The sequence below is a fragment of the Arctopsyche grandis genome, chromosome 8, assembly GCF_051622035.1.
Source record: "Arctopsyche grandis isolate Sample6627 chromosome 8, ASM5162203v2, whole genome shotgun sequence".
NCBI lineage: Eukaryota > Metazoa > Arthropoda > Insecta > Trichoptera > Hydropsychidae > Arctopsyche > Arctopsyche grandis.
In genome coordinates, this window is record NC_135362.1 from 23,602,244 (window position 1) to 23,618,999 (window position 16,756).

The 16,756-nt window shown below is 35.2% G+C and overlaps 1 protein-coding gene across 2 annotated transcripts in view; it reads left to right on the plus strand.

The window, feature by feature from the left end:
• timeout (circadian regulator timeout) overlaps window positions 1-16,756 on the plus strand; it is a 295,646-nt gene that overhangs the window by 10,650 nt on the left and 268,240 nt on the right. For both annotated transcript variants that reach the window (XM_077436111.1, XM_077436110.1), the window contains one exon: window positions 10,489-10,598. In XM_077436111.1, the coding sequence (XP_077292237.1) occupies window positions 10,489-10,598 (110 nt within the window). The remainder of the gene's footprint in view (window positions 1-10,488; window positions 10,599-16,756) is intronic.

The window sequence follows — 16,756 nt, forward strand, 5'->3', positions numbered from 1 at the left end:
TGTTTGACTTAATTCACAAATTTTAATTCGATGTGTCCAGAATCTCAATAAAGGAAAATAAACGTATTACAGGCCAACAGTATTTTTAAATATGTACTGTTAAACGAAAATCATTAATTATATTTAATGATTTGCGAGATATTTATCGAAATGAAGAAAGTGGACTTATGCCACTTCCAAATATGTACATATGTATGTAGGCTCATATGTAGCTTTAAGAATATAATTTTTTTCAAAGTCAATTTAATTAAAAATTTAATGTTAGCATGCACTTCAAATTTAACCGCATTCATGTTCACAGATACAAGGGTAATTTCAAATTGACATTAAACTAAATGTGAGTATCACGCAGCACATTTGCGAACCTAATATATAATTTCGAAAGAGACTTTGTGTATATATATATATGTATATATGTATTGTTGCGCCCGAATGTGAAACGCCCGAAAACGCAAAGGTCGAAAATCGAAAGATCTTAAGTCGAAAGATAAAAAAAGGGTGCATGGTAAACGGTACATACTCACTTAATTTGCGCGAGTAGGATACAACAGGAACAAGAGGAACAGGCTTTTCCTCCAGTATTAATATGCGCGCGCAGAAGCGAAAGCGCCGAGGGCACAGCCCTAGGGGGCGAAGACTCCGGGGGGCGACGGCGCCGATGGCGAAGGCGCTGGGGGGGCCGCCGGATTCTGGTATACATATAATTTCGATAGAGACTTGGTATATATGTATGTTTGTTTGTTCGTGACAGTCAATTTAATAAAAAAAACAAATGAGTATTCAAATAAATTTATATTAAATAAAACTATTCTAATAAATTTATATTAAATAAAACTATTCTAATAAATTTAATAAAACTTTTACTATAAGATTAGTCATATTTAAGCGGTTTATATTACAAATACCGAGCGAAGCCGGGTAAAACCACTAGTACCTGGTAAAATCAGTTTCAAAAAGCTTACGCTAACATTAATTAATTATAAATATAGCATCCTGATTACGATTTATAACATGCTGGGAAGCTTAATATTAACATCGGGTTCAGAACTAAAAAAAGTTTACGGCACTAAATTATTATCCAGAAACACGCCAAGAACTTTTATTGTGTTAGTTTCTGGAACGAGGACAGAAAATTTAAATTGAGACACAGAAAGTTGGCATTAATGACCCCTCGACTGCGGCGACTGGTTTCACACCGAATTTATACGGTATAGAAGAGAAATTTCCACAACTCCCTTCTGTCTCGTCCTCGTGACGGCTGTGCAACACCCTGTATAATCGCATCAACCTAATAAAATCACATTCCGTACTTTAAACGTTGGCGTAAATCGACTCGAAACAACCCTTCTGGGTTAAAGGGCCAAAGGGTCACATTTGCTTTAAAGTCTCGACACACTTATTTCCAAAGCAAATTATCTATGTAAGCGCAGCAATGTTAGGAAATCAGTTGGGCAATTTATCTTGTTGAAAATCGTGGCGATTTATTGTGATGACAAACTGCTAGATAGCAAATCTTTAATAATAATTAATTTAAACTCAGGCGACCAGACGCCTAAGTTTCAATCCATTGAATTGAACCAGCAGCATAGATAAGTGGTTAACCTTTTTTTGCTTTCAACCGAGTTGTCACAGGATCAATCTCTGGCCCGGTGCTGTTGATCGTTTCCTATCTGTTAATTTATCTGATTTTCATTAAAACGGTTCCGACGAATTGCCAACCTTTTCCTATTTCTCTCGAAATTTGAGTTATAAGCATCTCGAATTTGCTGATTTATAGAATGCTGCAAAAATCTATCCATAGATGTCTCTATAATGCTCTATAAATTGTTTATCGATGTTTATAATTGGCTAGGAAGACTCATTGGGGTTTTCCTGTTAGTCCTTCCTGGTATTTATACATATGTACATACATACATATGCATATAATATGAATGAAAATAAAAATTTTAAGTAAAAAATTATTTATGGACGGCTTTGGTCTGCATCACTGAAACAGTAACAACAGTCTTGGGAAAGCGCTTCCCCCTTCTGTTTGAGAAGTATTTCACTAACAGTAAATTAATTTAACATATACGTTTACGTATTTGCTCGGTTTGTAAAGTAATTCTCAAGAAAGGGGAAGGGGAGGGGCGTCTCACTTCAGTAAAAAGGTGAAGTGCAACGTTTCGTAACACGTTCAGCCGCACAAATTTAACTCCCACCACCGCGCATGAAGAAGTTTTCATTTAAAATATGTACATAATTTTTTTTCTATATAAAATTTTAGTTTTCATAAAAATGTCTTATAAACTTTAAAGGGTTGTTTGATTCGTCTCTTAAATACACATTTTTTATCTGGAAAAAGTTTCATAATACGCCGTTACACCCGTCGTGGCATGATTGATGACATGGCGTCGCCAAATAAAAACCTAAAATATAATAATAAATGGTTGCAATCAAAAATTCAAATATCCACATTACACATCCGGCTCAAAAGGCTCACTAGATAATTTTCACCGCAGCGTTTTATTGTCGACTGATTTTTTTTTTTTTGCAAACGTATTTATTTGTATACATATGAACGTATATGTATAGGGTGTCGTCGATGTGAATTTATATTTTTATGACTTCCATATAAATCGTGTTTGGCGGATAAAAAAAAACCGCAAAAAAATTTTCCGCGATGATTTCCTTCTCGTATCATAAAATACGACGAATTCTCGTTTTCCGTCTGAACTTTTCGACGAGATTGCGCCTTTTTAATGCCTATTATATTTTCTCGTTTTTTTTGCTTCTCTCTTTCTCCTTCTCGAGCCGACGACGACGGTGATTTATTGCGGTTGTAAAAACGAGTGAAATTATTGTAAAGTGTGCGTACACTTTTCCGACATCGACTGCGACCGATTTTCCCGCGATTTTCGGGCGCGCGGAAAACGGAGCGTTCTCTCCCGAAAAGCCTCGAGATACGTTTCGTAGTTGCTTAAAAACGCCGCAAACGTTAAATATACGGCCTTTAATTAAACCGCGCTTTCCTATTTCGAAACGTTTATTTCGGTCATTAGCAAAGCATATAATCCTGCGAATAGCACTTCTTACTCTCTCCTAGTTTAACTTAACGAGCACTTTGAAAGTTTGCCGGTCGGGCCCACTGTAAAGCCTCGGCGAATTCTGCAATTATTCGGCAATTATTTTCAGCGTATTTATTGTGTGTTGCGAATGAAAAATATCGACTTTTTGTTGTTTTTGTGCATACGGAAGTGAGATTATTTCATTCTCAACTACGATTCAAAATTATACACATACAAACTAAAAATATCTACATACTTACATAATTTTAACATTAAAAAATTAACCATTTTGACATAAATTACTCGTTTATTTGTTTTATTTGAATACGTAATTGTTAAGGATTTATCGAAATTGCGTTTGACAGCTCTGCAAAAGATTCTTAATAATGAAATCGAGAGATTTGTCTGTCGTAGATTTGTTTCATCTCTCTTAAAGAGAAACTTATGTGTCAATAAATCTCTACATGAATACCTTTAGATGCAGGTTAAAAACCCGATAGCTGAATTTTGAATAGCACTATTCGATTTTAACAACAATTTCTAATATTTTAATGACTACTGGTGGGATTTGGAAGATTTTAAATTCAAAATCGGCTGTTTTCTGTCAGAGTTTGCCGATATTCTTTAATTGCTTAAATGATCCTGTACAATATCTGTCTATCATGTTTATTATTGAATAATACAGTTAGTCTGCGTTAATTGCTTTTTGAAATGAATATATTGTACTGAATGGCGTTTCTGGTCATTTCCTGTGCTTTCCAGGCATTCTTTAGACGGATAAAAGTATTGTAGTATAATACCATCAAACGTCTAGACTTTTTCCAAAACAGGTTTGGTTCTATATTGAAAACTGTGGAATTTAACAGCGAACTAACACATCTGTCTTGTGTTTTTATATGGGAGCCCTTCCGTTTTATACGGAGTTTCGATCCCGTGCTCTCAGTACTACCAAATTCCAGTTCAAAGATCCCTAGTTAGAAACTGTGGATAAACGGAAAAACAAACATACAAACAAATAGACGTACATAAATACCAGCGTGGAATTTTTGATCGAATGAACACTAGGCCGACTGATTTTTGGCCGAACGGGCAATTGGTCGATTGAAGTTTTTATTTCTAATCTAGTAGATGACGATCGGCTGTGTAAAAGGACGACGATGATGGAAAAAGGGATAGATAAAATAAAAATAAAATATCGTTGCAGATCGTTAATTTAATTAAAATGGTAAAAATTGTATAAAATTCAATAATGACGCACATGATTTTGCCAGACCATTAAGTGCCTTCAAATTTTTTTTCTTAAAATATAAAATTATTTTAATTACAACATAATTTTATATTTATAATTTGAAGGCATTTGATTTTTGAAATAAACTAAAAATTAAAAAAAAAATATAAGACGACAAAAATCATAATTTTGTATCGAAATCATTCAAAATTCGATGTATCATAAAAATTTTATATTTTTGATAAATTTAAACAATTAAAATTTCATTCAGCCACATGTCCGTTCGGCATAATTTCCTTTCGGCCAAGTGCCCGTTCGGCCTAATGTCTGATCGGCCAAGCGTCCGTCGGCCTAATTTCCGTTCGGCCAAGTGTCCGGTCGACCAAGCGTGCATCGGCCAAATGTCCGTTTGGCCTAATGTCCGTTCATCCAAGTGTCCGTTCGGCCTAATGCCTTGTTGGCCAAGCGTCCATCAACCCAATGTCCGTTCGGCCTAATGTCTGGTCGGCCAAGCGTTCGTCAGCCTAGTGTCCTTCGGCCATGTATCCATTCGGTCAATAGTCCGTCATGCACATACATATGTACATACATATATGGAATTCTAAAATGCTTCTGCCGAACGCAATCATTCTTATTTTGTAAAATTAATTGGAACCTTCGAGACCTTGATAATTATTTATATATATATATTTTTTAAGCTATAGCATACGATGGTTAGAATCCTACTTACTTTGCTTATCGATAGCTTGTTATTTTTCAATTGAAATTCAAAGAGATTATGAATTCATACTTAAGATGGAATTCTCACGAGAGTGTTTAGAATGGAGATGGGAATCTTCTACACAGTTTTAGAATAATTTGGCGTCCTTAATCCTGACGAGATGATGGTGTGGTGTGGCGTCTGAACGTCTAAATCCCCTCAATTAATCAATATTCGAGTGAAATATCAAATGGAATTTATCGGGGCGCGAGAAAGCCTTCCCTTATCCTTTGATCGTGACGTTAATTGACGCGGCTCTGAATCTTTAAACAATTATCTGCGAACTCAATGATCTGTTAATCTCGTTTTAGTCCACTGATAATAAACTTGGGGCCGGTAAAAACTTTGTAATCCACTCCGTTCTTTTATCTTTAGAGAACAGAGGAAGTTAACCAGTGGGGCGTTCTATCGACGACAAAAATATCATTGTATTGAAATACTTGTGTTAAACTTTTGAAATGAATAGATTTAAGATTGTAATTTTTTTTTAAATGATTCATTTTGAGATTCAAACATTATTTCGTTGTTAGGAATATTAGATTTATAAATTTGAAAGTATTTTTTAAGGTGAAACTGCAATAATAATAATAATAATCAATCACACCCGAGGCTATTGTCGCTAAATTCTATTCCTGCACTCTCTCCCGGCCATCCGCGTGCAAATGAGCAGATACATATATGGGTCCTCGTTCAGTGGCCACGGCGGTGTCCATTTATTGCATTTTTTTTATCTCCATGTAAAAACACATTTTTTGATATAAAATACGCCGTCTTGAGATAAAAGCTTTATTTAGTTTATTATTTTCACTCATGGGTTATATGATGGTACATACGGTGAACGGAAAAATGCACTCGAGATAGTTGCACTCCCGAGACATCCAAACTTTCAAAGATGCTCAAGGGGAACTAACGCAATATAATTCCACAAAAAAGCGTCAAGGGGTATTTGGATGTTATCCGAGGGTGCTAACCTATTTTTTGTGGAATTCTATTGCGTAAGTTATTTTTGAGCGCCTCTGAAAATTATGCTGCACTACTATTCATATAATTCAGCGCCTTTGAAAAACTATTCAGTGCAATTTAGTGCATCTTTCCGGGAACCGGTACATACATACATGGATTATATGATGGTACATACATGAGCAGTACGGCTCAGTGGTTGCGTTTATGTTTAGCACCAAGTGATTATTGGGTTTGATCCCGGGCTTATCTTAAATACTGCTGTTTAGACTTGGATATTTGTGATTACTAGTCGATCGTTTCTCATCAGAGTTTGCCAATTTATCTGATTTCGTTGTTGAAACGGTTCCTCCATCAAATTGGCAAAAACCATCCTACCCACTATGTCACCAATATCTGAATTTTATGTATGTACAATATGTAAAAAAATATGTACAAGTCTAAAATCCGTTTATGTCTATGGGTTAATTCATTAATTAATTAATAGTTAATTTCGTGTTCTTCCGTGGTTGCGTTTATGTTTAGCACCAAGAGATTATTGGATTTGATCTCGGGCTAAATTTCCTTACTGCTGGTTAGACTTGGATATTTGTAACTCCAAATCGATCTTTTCTCATCAGAGTTTGCCGATTTTATCTGATCATTGTTGAAATGGTTCCTCAAAATCGGCAAAAAAAATCATCCTACCTGCTGTCACAAATCGTCTGTATTTAATGTATGTACAATTTGTAAAAAATTATGTACAAGTCTAAATCCACAGATGTCTTAATAGATTCTTCAATTATTTGTTAATTTCGTGTTCTTCAGCTTCTGGAAATACAGTGATTTATGTAATAAAAATGCTGCATTGTTTGTAATTAATTGTCGAGGAAGGCGCATTGGGGTCTTCCTGTCAAGCCTTCCTGGTAAATATCTATGTAAAAATAATAAAATAAAGACATGTATGATTATGCATTATTTTTTGAGTATAATTTCAAGGTGAATTTTATTTTTGTGTATGGCAGGCTTCGAATTCCATCAATGTCTCCTGGGGTGTCTATTATATACATAGTATATGTATGTATTTATATCTTTTTATGAATAAAAACAAATTGTAAATTGACAGGTTAGAAACTGAGTGTGTACATATGTACATATGTATAGATGTAGTTTCTAATTTGGGCAAAGCCGGGTGCTTGGATCCAGTATTCTTTCATAAAGTGCTCCATATATGTATGTACATATGTCGGTATGTAAAATGTGGAATTTGAATCTCGCCTCGCTCTTTATTATGTCCGTCAATTTTGGACAAGTGTTTGCATAGGACTCGAATCAAACTCGGCTTATCTACAGTGTAGAACTTTTATTGCGGTCATCGTTGCCAGTATTTATCGACGCCATATTGCCCGAAAAGTTTACACAGGGCTTTTATATGAGCTTCATACTCGTATGTGTACATATGTATGTACATACATATATTATGTCTGGATATTTTCTGGGAAAAAGTGATATTTTATTCGTAGGTAGTTCGGGAGTTTGCGTTTACTTAGGACAGCACTACTATTGAAAGTCTGCATATTATAAATACATTCTATGAAAGTAATTCAAATTTAAAGTTTTGAGTTACATAATATATGTATGTACATACATTATGTAGCTTTACGGCTTATTCGCACATATGTGCTTCGTACTTCGTATTTTGGATTTAAAATTATTCTTTAAAGTATGTAGTGATAAAGCACGGATATGGGTTTTGGGCTATTTACTAACTAGACAAATATGTAGACAATTAAATGCACGCACACATACAACTGTACTCATTTTTCTTGTCTTTTATTTAACGTCTGCAGGTATATTGTAAATGTGTCTTTGAGAAACTATATTCAGTGATATTTGTGAGCAACTACTGCTACATTTTTTAGTAATGGTGTTTCATAACTACCGTTTCTAGAAGTGTGATTTTTACTTTTTTTTTATTTAGAAATTATAAAGCCAAGCGATTGTACCGGAAAACGTTTGAATCAAATTGACTGTTTCCTCGCAACAACCGATACCTCGCTACAGCCGCATTCGTAATAAGCAAGTTCGACTGTAATATATGAACGTATGTATGTATGTATACATTTATTTGACAGATATCCTTTCACGTGTCAAACTTAAAATATATTAACGTCATCGGTAAAGCGTATTCGAGACAGCAATGCGAGTGTAATTTTATTTTATATTTCTTTTTTTTTTTGTTGTAAAAATCACGGGATTTTTGTTCTCAACTTCATTTAAACTTTTCGCTTAAATCATCCGGTGGCATATCGCGAGTAATGATGTTTGCTTCTCTTTTCTTTTTTTTATTTTTATTTTACTTCCACTCCACTTTCTCCTTTCTCTAAATGATTTACATCCGCTCTCGCCGAAACGGAATTTCAAGGATACAGATCTAATTTTTCTACAAGGAAACCTTTTTCTTGTTAAGAGTTTTAACATGCCGTGACAGTTTTAGTGTTGTTTACCTGAACTCTCCTTCCCTCACACCCTCTAAACCGACCCCCCTACCCCTCCGGAAAAGTTTCCACAACGGGCAACAGCTTGACATAAATTATTTGCGTTCATGTCGACGACTTGCTCTCCACTCTATGGCCATTTTATTATTCCGACGAAGCGCATTGCATTGTGGACTTCGGACGTTCCGAATTTATTGTTTTTGTACATAAAATGTATAAATTCGACGTGTCAGAATCAAATACATCCTTTTCATTCCACGTGATGTACTAAAAGTGGAACCAGGTCAGTTAAGTCGTAACCTTACCCGACCTATCATTTAAACAGGGATGCTTGTCATTGTTCTATTGCAAAAAGTTTAGTGATTATGAGGCCTTATGATGCTTTGAGTGAAACTTCAAAATGTTGAGCAGGAGGAGTGCTGACATTAAAATCGTAACTAGTTTGGATGGAGTCCCACCATTGATAGAGTGCGGTTTAGGACCTCGCTAGCTTAAAAAACGAAGATAATTGAGGAAGGTGTGGACGAGTTAAATAAATAGGGGTAGTGCAAGTACATATAACGATACAAGGTGAGATTGTGGGGGTGCTGACCACAGTGTAAGCGCATACATACATACGTATGTATATTTAGCATTTTACGGTAAATGTGAAATAATACATTTGGCTACATCATTTCCGTAACTTTTTTTTCGATTCACCGTCACCAAAGAAATTTACATTTAAAATTTTTGCTATCTGTATCAAGGTTCACATTGTTCCAGGGTTGATAAACAGGGGCTGCATTAAGACATGTCATGATGTACAAGTGAGTTTTTGGATACTTGTGCGCCACCTGCCGCAATATTTTTACAGCATGCCTCGAATTGGCGACGTTGCGAAACTTTCATTCAACTAATTCAATTAGCGGTCGCCATTGTGGGATTTCACATCGCAGTATCTAAATAATCTGGCTGCAGCGAAAGCAAACTTTTCTTTCCCCTCTTCTTTTCAGCCACACGTAATTAAATTAAATTCTAAATTCCCCATTATTGTTGAAGTCGATTAAAATTTTTCTCATGAGTTAATTCCTCTTTCAGTTATATTTATATCTGCTGCTAGGAATATAATGATCATTAATTTTTAATTTAAGTTAGCTCATTTTATGTGCCCTATTCTTTGAAATGTTTATTTATAAAATCAAATTACCTTACCAACTATTGTGATTGTAAACACGTTGATTTAATGATTAGTATCTTGAAAATAAACACTTTAATTGAAATCCAAATATTTAATAGTTGAATAAATTACTACTACATAGCAACATAGCATCTATACATTATAGTATCATGCCGCAAAGTCATTTTATAAAGATAGTGACACTCAGATGAGCCCAACACGCTGTGCAATATTGTCCATCACTTTCCATGAATTTCCGATTCAAACTTCTGGAAATTTTGAAGTCAATGAGCATACACTTTTTCCTTCAAATAGCCCCCAAAAAGAAATACCACGCTGATAAATCAGGAAACATCTTACGGCAGAATCAATTTGCATGGAATTTTATGCAATGTTCTGTACCATCCTGTTAAAACCATTTTAAAATATCAGTTCCTAAGCAGATTAAGTAATAATGCGGAGGAAAATGATGGATTATTTCTAACAACGCGTTGAGGTTTACTTGGCATAATACTATCCTACATACATATGTATAGCTATATAGTAGTTTGATTTTATTTGATTGTCACGTCTATTATATTTAAGTGTTAATTTTCAAACAACTAATCGCGCAATTGTTTCCTCATCCTGTATATTATTTCAATGTATATTTAAGTGGATGTGTCTCCTCTTGATCGTGATACATATTAATGAATTTTTCCCAATTAATAACATTCGGTGATTGCGGTTGACGTGAGCCGAAACTGTTTGTTACGGGGCACAAAATCCTGACGTTTTCCTAATTGGTTTTTCACCCGTTCGCTATTTTGACCGCTAAGACAGCTTATTTTGTATATACAATACATATGTACCTTTTTCAGAGAGGTGTGGCCTGAAAATGACATATTTGGCAGTACCACCATGGAGAAAGACGAAGAGTTCACCGTGATGAGGACCATCTTTATGGCTGAAATTGGGGCTGAATCAATAGGTGAGATTTTTTTTCAATATTTATAGATATGTCTCTATTTCGTCGTTTTCGTCTTCAACGCTCGCTTTCAATTTTCATTTCAATATTCAACATGATACACGCCTTACGCCGTAGTGCTATGCATAGACGCATGCAATCAACTGTCCACACTTGTTCAGTACTGTTGACTGAAAATTGACCAGTTTCACCAGTGCCAGTGTCGCTCGTTTTGTTTTAAGTCTTTGTTTTCTATTTACAATAAATATTTTAAAGGTAGTAGGTTAAGTAGTTTAAGTAACGTGTGTAATCTGACGTAATATATGAAAATTAGAATTATTGGACTCTTATATTATTTATGACTCAGGTGATAGCGTTGACGTTGATGTGTGAACGTTGATGTGTAGGAAAGTGTCTCTTTCCTTTCACTCTCGGTTTTTTTTTTTGGGAAAACTTCTAACTCGAGTAAATATATGTACACTACCGTGATATAAAAAGTTTCACTTCAATATTATTTTCAAATTATATTATTCATTTCCTTAAAAAAAAACAGGCTTCAGCTACGTTTTATTGATAATATCCGGTAACTGGTTTATTATAAATATTTATTTAATGGCGGTTTCGGGGGATGCTTTCAAAATCTCGTTTTTATTTGCCCCAAAATAAAAAGCTCACACGGTTCTTATGTACATACGTATGTATTCCGTATACTTTCCGCAGTTAATGTCTCGTCCGGGGTTTTCCGGATAATCGCCTCGTTCGAATGGGCAATCCGTCGTGCGCGGTCCATGATTTTTCCAAACCCCCCACCCCCCCATACTGTTCGCATTATTTATGCTTCTCTCCCTCCATCTCCAGCCCTCTCGCTCCGGAATCGTTTTCCGTTTTGGAGAAGACAATTTGGAGGCAAGGTGCCGCATAATAAAATTACCTCTGGGAATAAATTTGAATGTGAAAATCATTCGGGCCTTTTCCATCCACTCCACGTCACTCTGCGCGGCTGACGCGCCCTGTCAGCCTCCCGTACCAGCCGCCACACCTCAAACGCAATTTCATCCCCCTCAAACCACCCCCTTCCCCCAAATCCCACCTAGCCGTGTTTTCGGCCTGCGGGAAACGCCGCGTATATTCCACTTGATTGTTTTTTTCGGACCACCCCCTCCCTCGTTTCTTTTAGATTTTTTTCGACGACCCCGTTTAATTTTTCAATGATCAAAAATTAGAACCCTCTCCTACTCCTAGGTCAGCGGTGGCGAACATTTCTGAGCCCATGCACCTAAAAATCTAGATAAAAATACCACCTGCCATATAAAAAAAAATCATATAAATCATATTAAAAAACCTCAACCTTTAATAGCCATAAGTCAATATTGCAATTGTTCAAAAATTGTATTTTAGCAAAGAAATATATTTTTTAGTTATTATTTTCTGTTTTAAAAATCTTTTTATTAGCTTCACTCTGTTAATTCAATGACATTCCTGCCCGTCAAAAAATTGTCACTTCCACTCTTCAGTTCGCTTTGATATCTCACCGATATACGAAGGTTAGCTAACATTGAAGTAAGCTAATGTCTCCGACATGGAGCTAGAGGAGTTTAATCATTAACGAACTCATTAAAATTAGCATCTGAATCTTGTGTCAGATCGGAGCGATGACAGCTAGCTATGCATACTCGCCTTTCTACCACCACTTCGCAACTTATTTACTCTCATCTCATATAAACTTAATATTACAAGCTTTTATATTTTTCGCATTTTATGTTTGTCACGCGTGCCATAAGTTCGCAACCTCTGTCCTAGGCAGTCGCCCACTTCACTTCCAATCCGTCCGAATGCGAAAACGAGGGAGTTTTCTTATTTCGCCTACAGCATTTGAATATTTAAAGCTTTCGGCTAAATTGGACGTTGCGTTTTCCGCCAAGTTTTTCCCCGACTTTCCTCTGGGTGGGGGAAACTCGCTTTTTGCCGCTCGGACGTGTCGCTATTATATTATTTATGTTTTATAGATTTCTTTTTTGTCTTGCATTCGGGGGAAATTTCGTGACGACTTAGCATTTTAATATCGCTGTTTTGGCTCTCGCATAAATAATTGCCGTCCGGGAATTTTCCGCTAATTTATTCATAGTCTGTTTTATTTTTTATTGTTATTTTTTTGCACCCTCGGAATATTGTATTCGGCTTTGGGTGTTATTTGTGTCGCGATTGAAATACGCAAGTAATTATTGCGCACTGAACGGAAGCATGCGATTATGCTCTGAATATTTATTATTATTTATTTAGGTCCGAACTGGAACTCTGCAAGATTGGCATTACTTTTAAAGTTATGACTCAAGTTCCATGATTCAACAGTTTTCAGTACCAACACGATTCAGTACACTATGAATTTTCTTATTTAATTTACACAGTTGCTAAAACACTTCAAACATATTCAAAATTGTTACCACTTACTTAACTTAACTATCAAATCATTTTCACTCCATTGCTTTATACTTCCTTTAAAATATAACTGAAAAAACTTTTTTTCATAGAAATAACTATAACTAAACGTAACTACATATAATTATGTATAAACGATTTGCAAAATCTATAGTTTTTAAATTAGGTATATGTATTATGTATTTCATGGTACCCAATATTAGTAAATGTGTAGATTTTGAATAAAATTAAAAGCATATTAAGGGCTTTTATTCTAAAATTCATCTGCTCAAGCAACGCCGAATAGTATAGTCTAATACAAATTAATTTTTCCTGCGTTGCTCAGATTTGTGAAAATTAGAAAGGTAGTGCCAAAATTGTACTTATAAAGTCCGCGGTCTATGTTATAGTACTAAATTTGGTGTCTGAATTTAAAACTGTAGATTTACATAGCGGAGAAATAAATGAACCAACATCCATATTTGCATAAAAAGTAATAGAATAAAACCAACGGCGTGGACAAGTTAAGGTTAGCATATTATGCTTTCGACCAAAGTGCTCACGGGTTCGAGTCCCGCTGCTGGCCAGACCTTGGTTTGTGACTTCAGGTCGATCGTTACCTTTCAGAGCCAATTTTTCGAAACTATTCCTGTTAATTGGCATTACCCTTCCATTCCCTCTTTCATATCTCAAGTTATTCAGCGTCCTGAGGTTTGCCAATTTCTGTAATAAAATTCTGTAAAAATTTCTCCATAGATGTCACTGTGGATGACGTTTGTTTGAATTTGTATTGTATAAAATGCTTATGTGCATATATTGATTGTATTGTATGTGTATAAGTGCACTCATCGCTTTGGAGCGATCTGTAAAGGCGAGTGTAAATGTAAATGTTATATGTAATAAAATAAAATCAAAACGAACCTGACACAGGTGGGATTTCATCTAATTAAAATAATAGGAACTTGTCAGGACATGAATTTGATTTTGAGCATTGAAAATGATATACATACATTTGATACAAATAACAGTGCTTATCTTCTTTAAATGAAAGAAGATCACTACAATAGAAAAGTAGACTACTTAAACCAAATGCAATCATGTGAAGAATATTACTAAGTAAAGATTCATTATTAAAACGGTATTTTGGGTCATAATGCAAGAGTAGTCTAAATTGGAATTTTAATTTTTATAATGATGAAAAACAACTACATATGTACATACATATAATATTATAAATGATATGGAATTTCCAAAATACTATATTTATTTAAGTACATACAAATGCACATATGTACGTATTGTTGAAAAAGATTTTCATTTAACTAGTAGGTATGTGCACCCATGTACGTGTGTTCATTCGATATTAATTACCACTCGCCCCTTTTTTTTGGTTTTTTGTGCTGATTTTATGATGTTACCCTCTCCGGAGTTTTCCTACACATAATTTACAAAATTGAATACGCATTCGTTTGCGGGGAAATCGCTTTAAAAATTAAACGGTATGCGCCAGCGGTTTTCCATTATGCGCGCGCGCGGTACGACACGATTATTAATTAAACGGCTACGGGTCCGTTGTTGGAATGTGAAATGGATTTCATACGTGTCTTTTATGCTGCGTCTATGCAAAAAAAGAGGGACGTAATTGAAAAAATAAAATAAAATAAAAAAAATCCGGAGGGGAGATCTGTAGAATTTGCCGCGGACGATTTACAACCCTTTCAAATTCGACTTTGTTTGAAATTAACTCGCTGGTGGATGGATGCACATTCCTCCTACTCCCCTTGCTATTCCAAATGCAATGTTCGTTTTAGGATGCAACCTATTAAGCGATCTTTTGAAAAAATAGTGTTAACGTTTTTTTACATACCTCTTATACAGTTCATTTCAAATAGGTTTGCGAATGTAAAATAGATTTCGTTGCGTTCTTTCCTGTCTTAATGATATTTTTTGCCGTTTTAACAGTTATGTAAATCGGTAAAATATTTATCCCATATTTACCGTGCACTTAAATACACGTAAATCGAACATGGCTGACTCGACCAACTCGAACCATTTACTGTCTAGAAAATAGTGTTGATTCCTCAATAGTCATGACCGCTGAACAAACACATATGTTTGTTAGAACATTATTTTAATATAAACTTGGAAAGTTGATATTGGATGTTTAGTTTCAGTATTTTAGCGTGTATATACATACCTATGTACATATATATACGCTACCTATGTATATGTATATAAACAAACTCTCAGAAATAATAAATTTAGCAACCCACATGTATTGGAAAGAAGCATTCCTAAGTCTCAATAAGAATTCATCTGCTTCGGAAACTCTTTAGAGTATATACTTTTTGTCAACTTAACTTAATTTTGAACCATATTAATTGAGATTTGTAGTAAATCAATGTGTAGGGACTGTATAAATGGGTATGTATTATATGTGCAATGTGTTACATATTGGATATATGTAGTATCTGCTATCATGTACTTTCTAGAATGTATACATGTATCACTTCCGCTGTCTGGACCAGCATTTTGTGAGTCACCACTTTATATTTATTTTATTTTATTTTTATTTCAATAGAACATGTATACTCGCCTTTACAGATCACTCCAAAGCGACTAGTGTACTAATAAAGATGCTATATAATTAATACAAACATTTTTATACAATGCGAATTCATACAAAAATCATTCACAGTGACGTGACATCTATGGAGAAATTTTTGAAGAATTTTATTATAGAAATTGGCGAACCTCAAGACGCTGAATAACTTGAGATTTGCAACAGAGATGGGAAAGGAGATGCCAATTTACAAGAACCGTTTCGATGAAAATGAAAGAAAATTGGCAAACTCTGACAGGAAAAGATCTACCTGCATTCACAAACCAAGGTCTGGCCAACAGCTCTAGTGGAAATCGAACCGAAGGAAATCGAACGCTGTGGATGTTCATTTTTGTTGTTTGTGTTTCAATAATAGTTGTATAAGTGAACCCAGTTTACGTTTCTAACAAAGTACGACGCCAGCGTAATCCCTATGCACGAGAATTACTCTTCTCGGAATTTGTGAAGAGTCTGGTGTATAGAATGCAATCTGACGTGCAGTATGAGTGTAATGGAAGGAATTGCTTCCATTCTTTTCATGGCATTATTTTCGAAATTAAATTGAACGGACGACGTCGAGCGCGATTGCGATTTTTCGCCTCGCGCCGTGACGTGTATTACTTGGCGGCAAATACCGACGGAGACAATTTCATCTCGTTACGTCTCTCTTCTTCTTCTTCATGTTCATCTTAAAAGATGCAACGATGGTAATTCGGTTAGAGCGGAACGCTTTTTCGAGATTGAAAACATCTGACGCGCGCGTGCGCACCGCGCAAATTGCCCGCTCCTTCCTCGCTAAGTGTCAACTTTTCATCGTTGAAAACCTTCCTGATAAATTGACTTGGAAGTCTTCCTACACTTATTTACAGTCAATGTTGCTTAGATTTTACGTTCGATGGAAAATCTTGCGTATATGCCATCAAATTTTATGTTTTTCTTTTACGTGATTTTATTTTACAAGCCAGCAGTACAGCTAGTTCAATAGAGAGGTCCCAAATTAGATCTATGTATGTATGTATCAGGTCAGTCCATAAGTTCGTGCGCATTTTCAGGAAATTTTTAAATGAAAAATGACGAAAGACTGTTCCATGAGATGAATCCATCCTTTCTGCTATCTGATCCACTGTTAATTGTTGCTCTGACTCCACAAGATTTTTAAGAAATC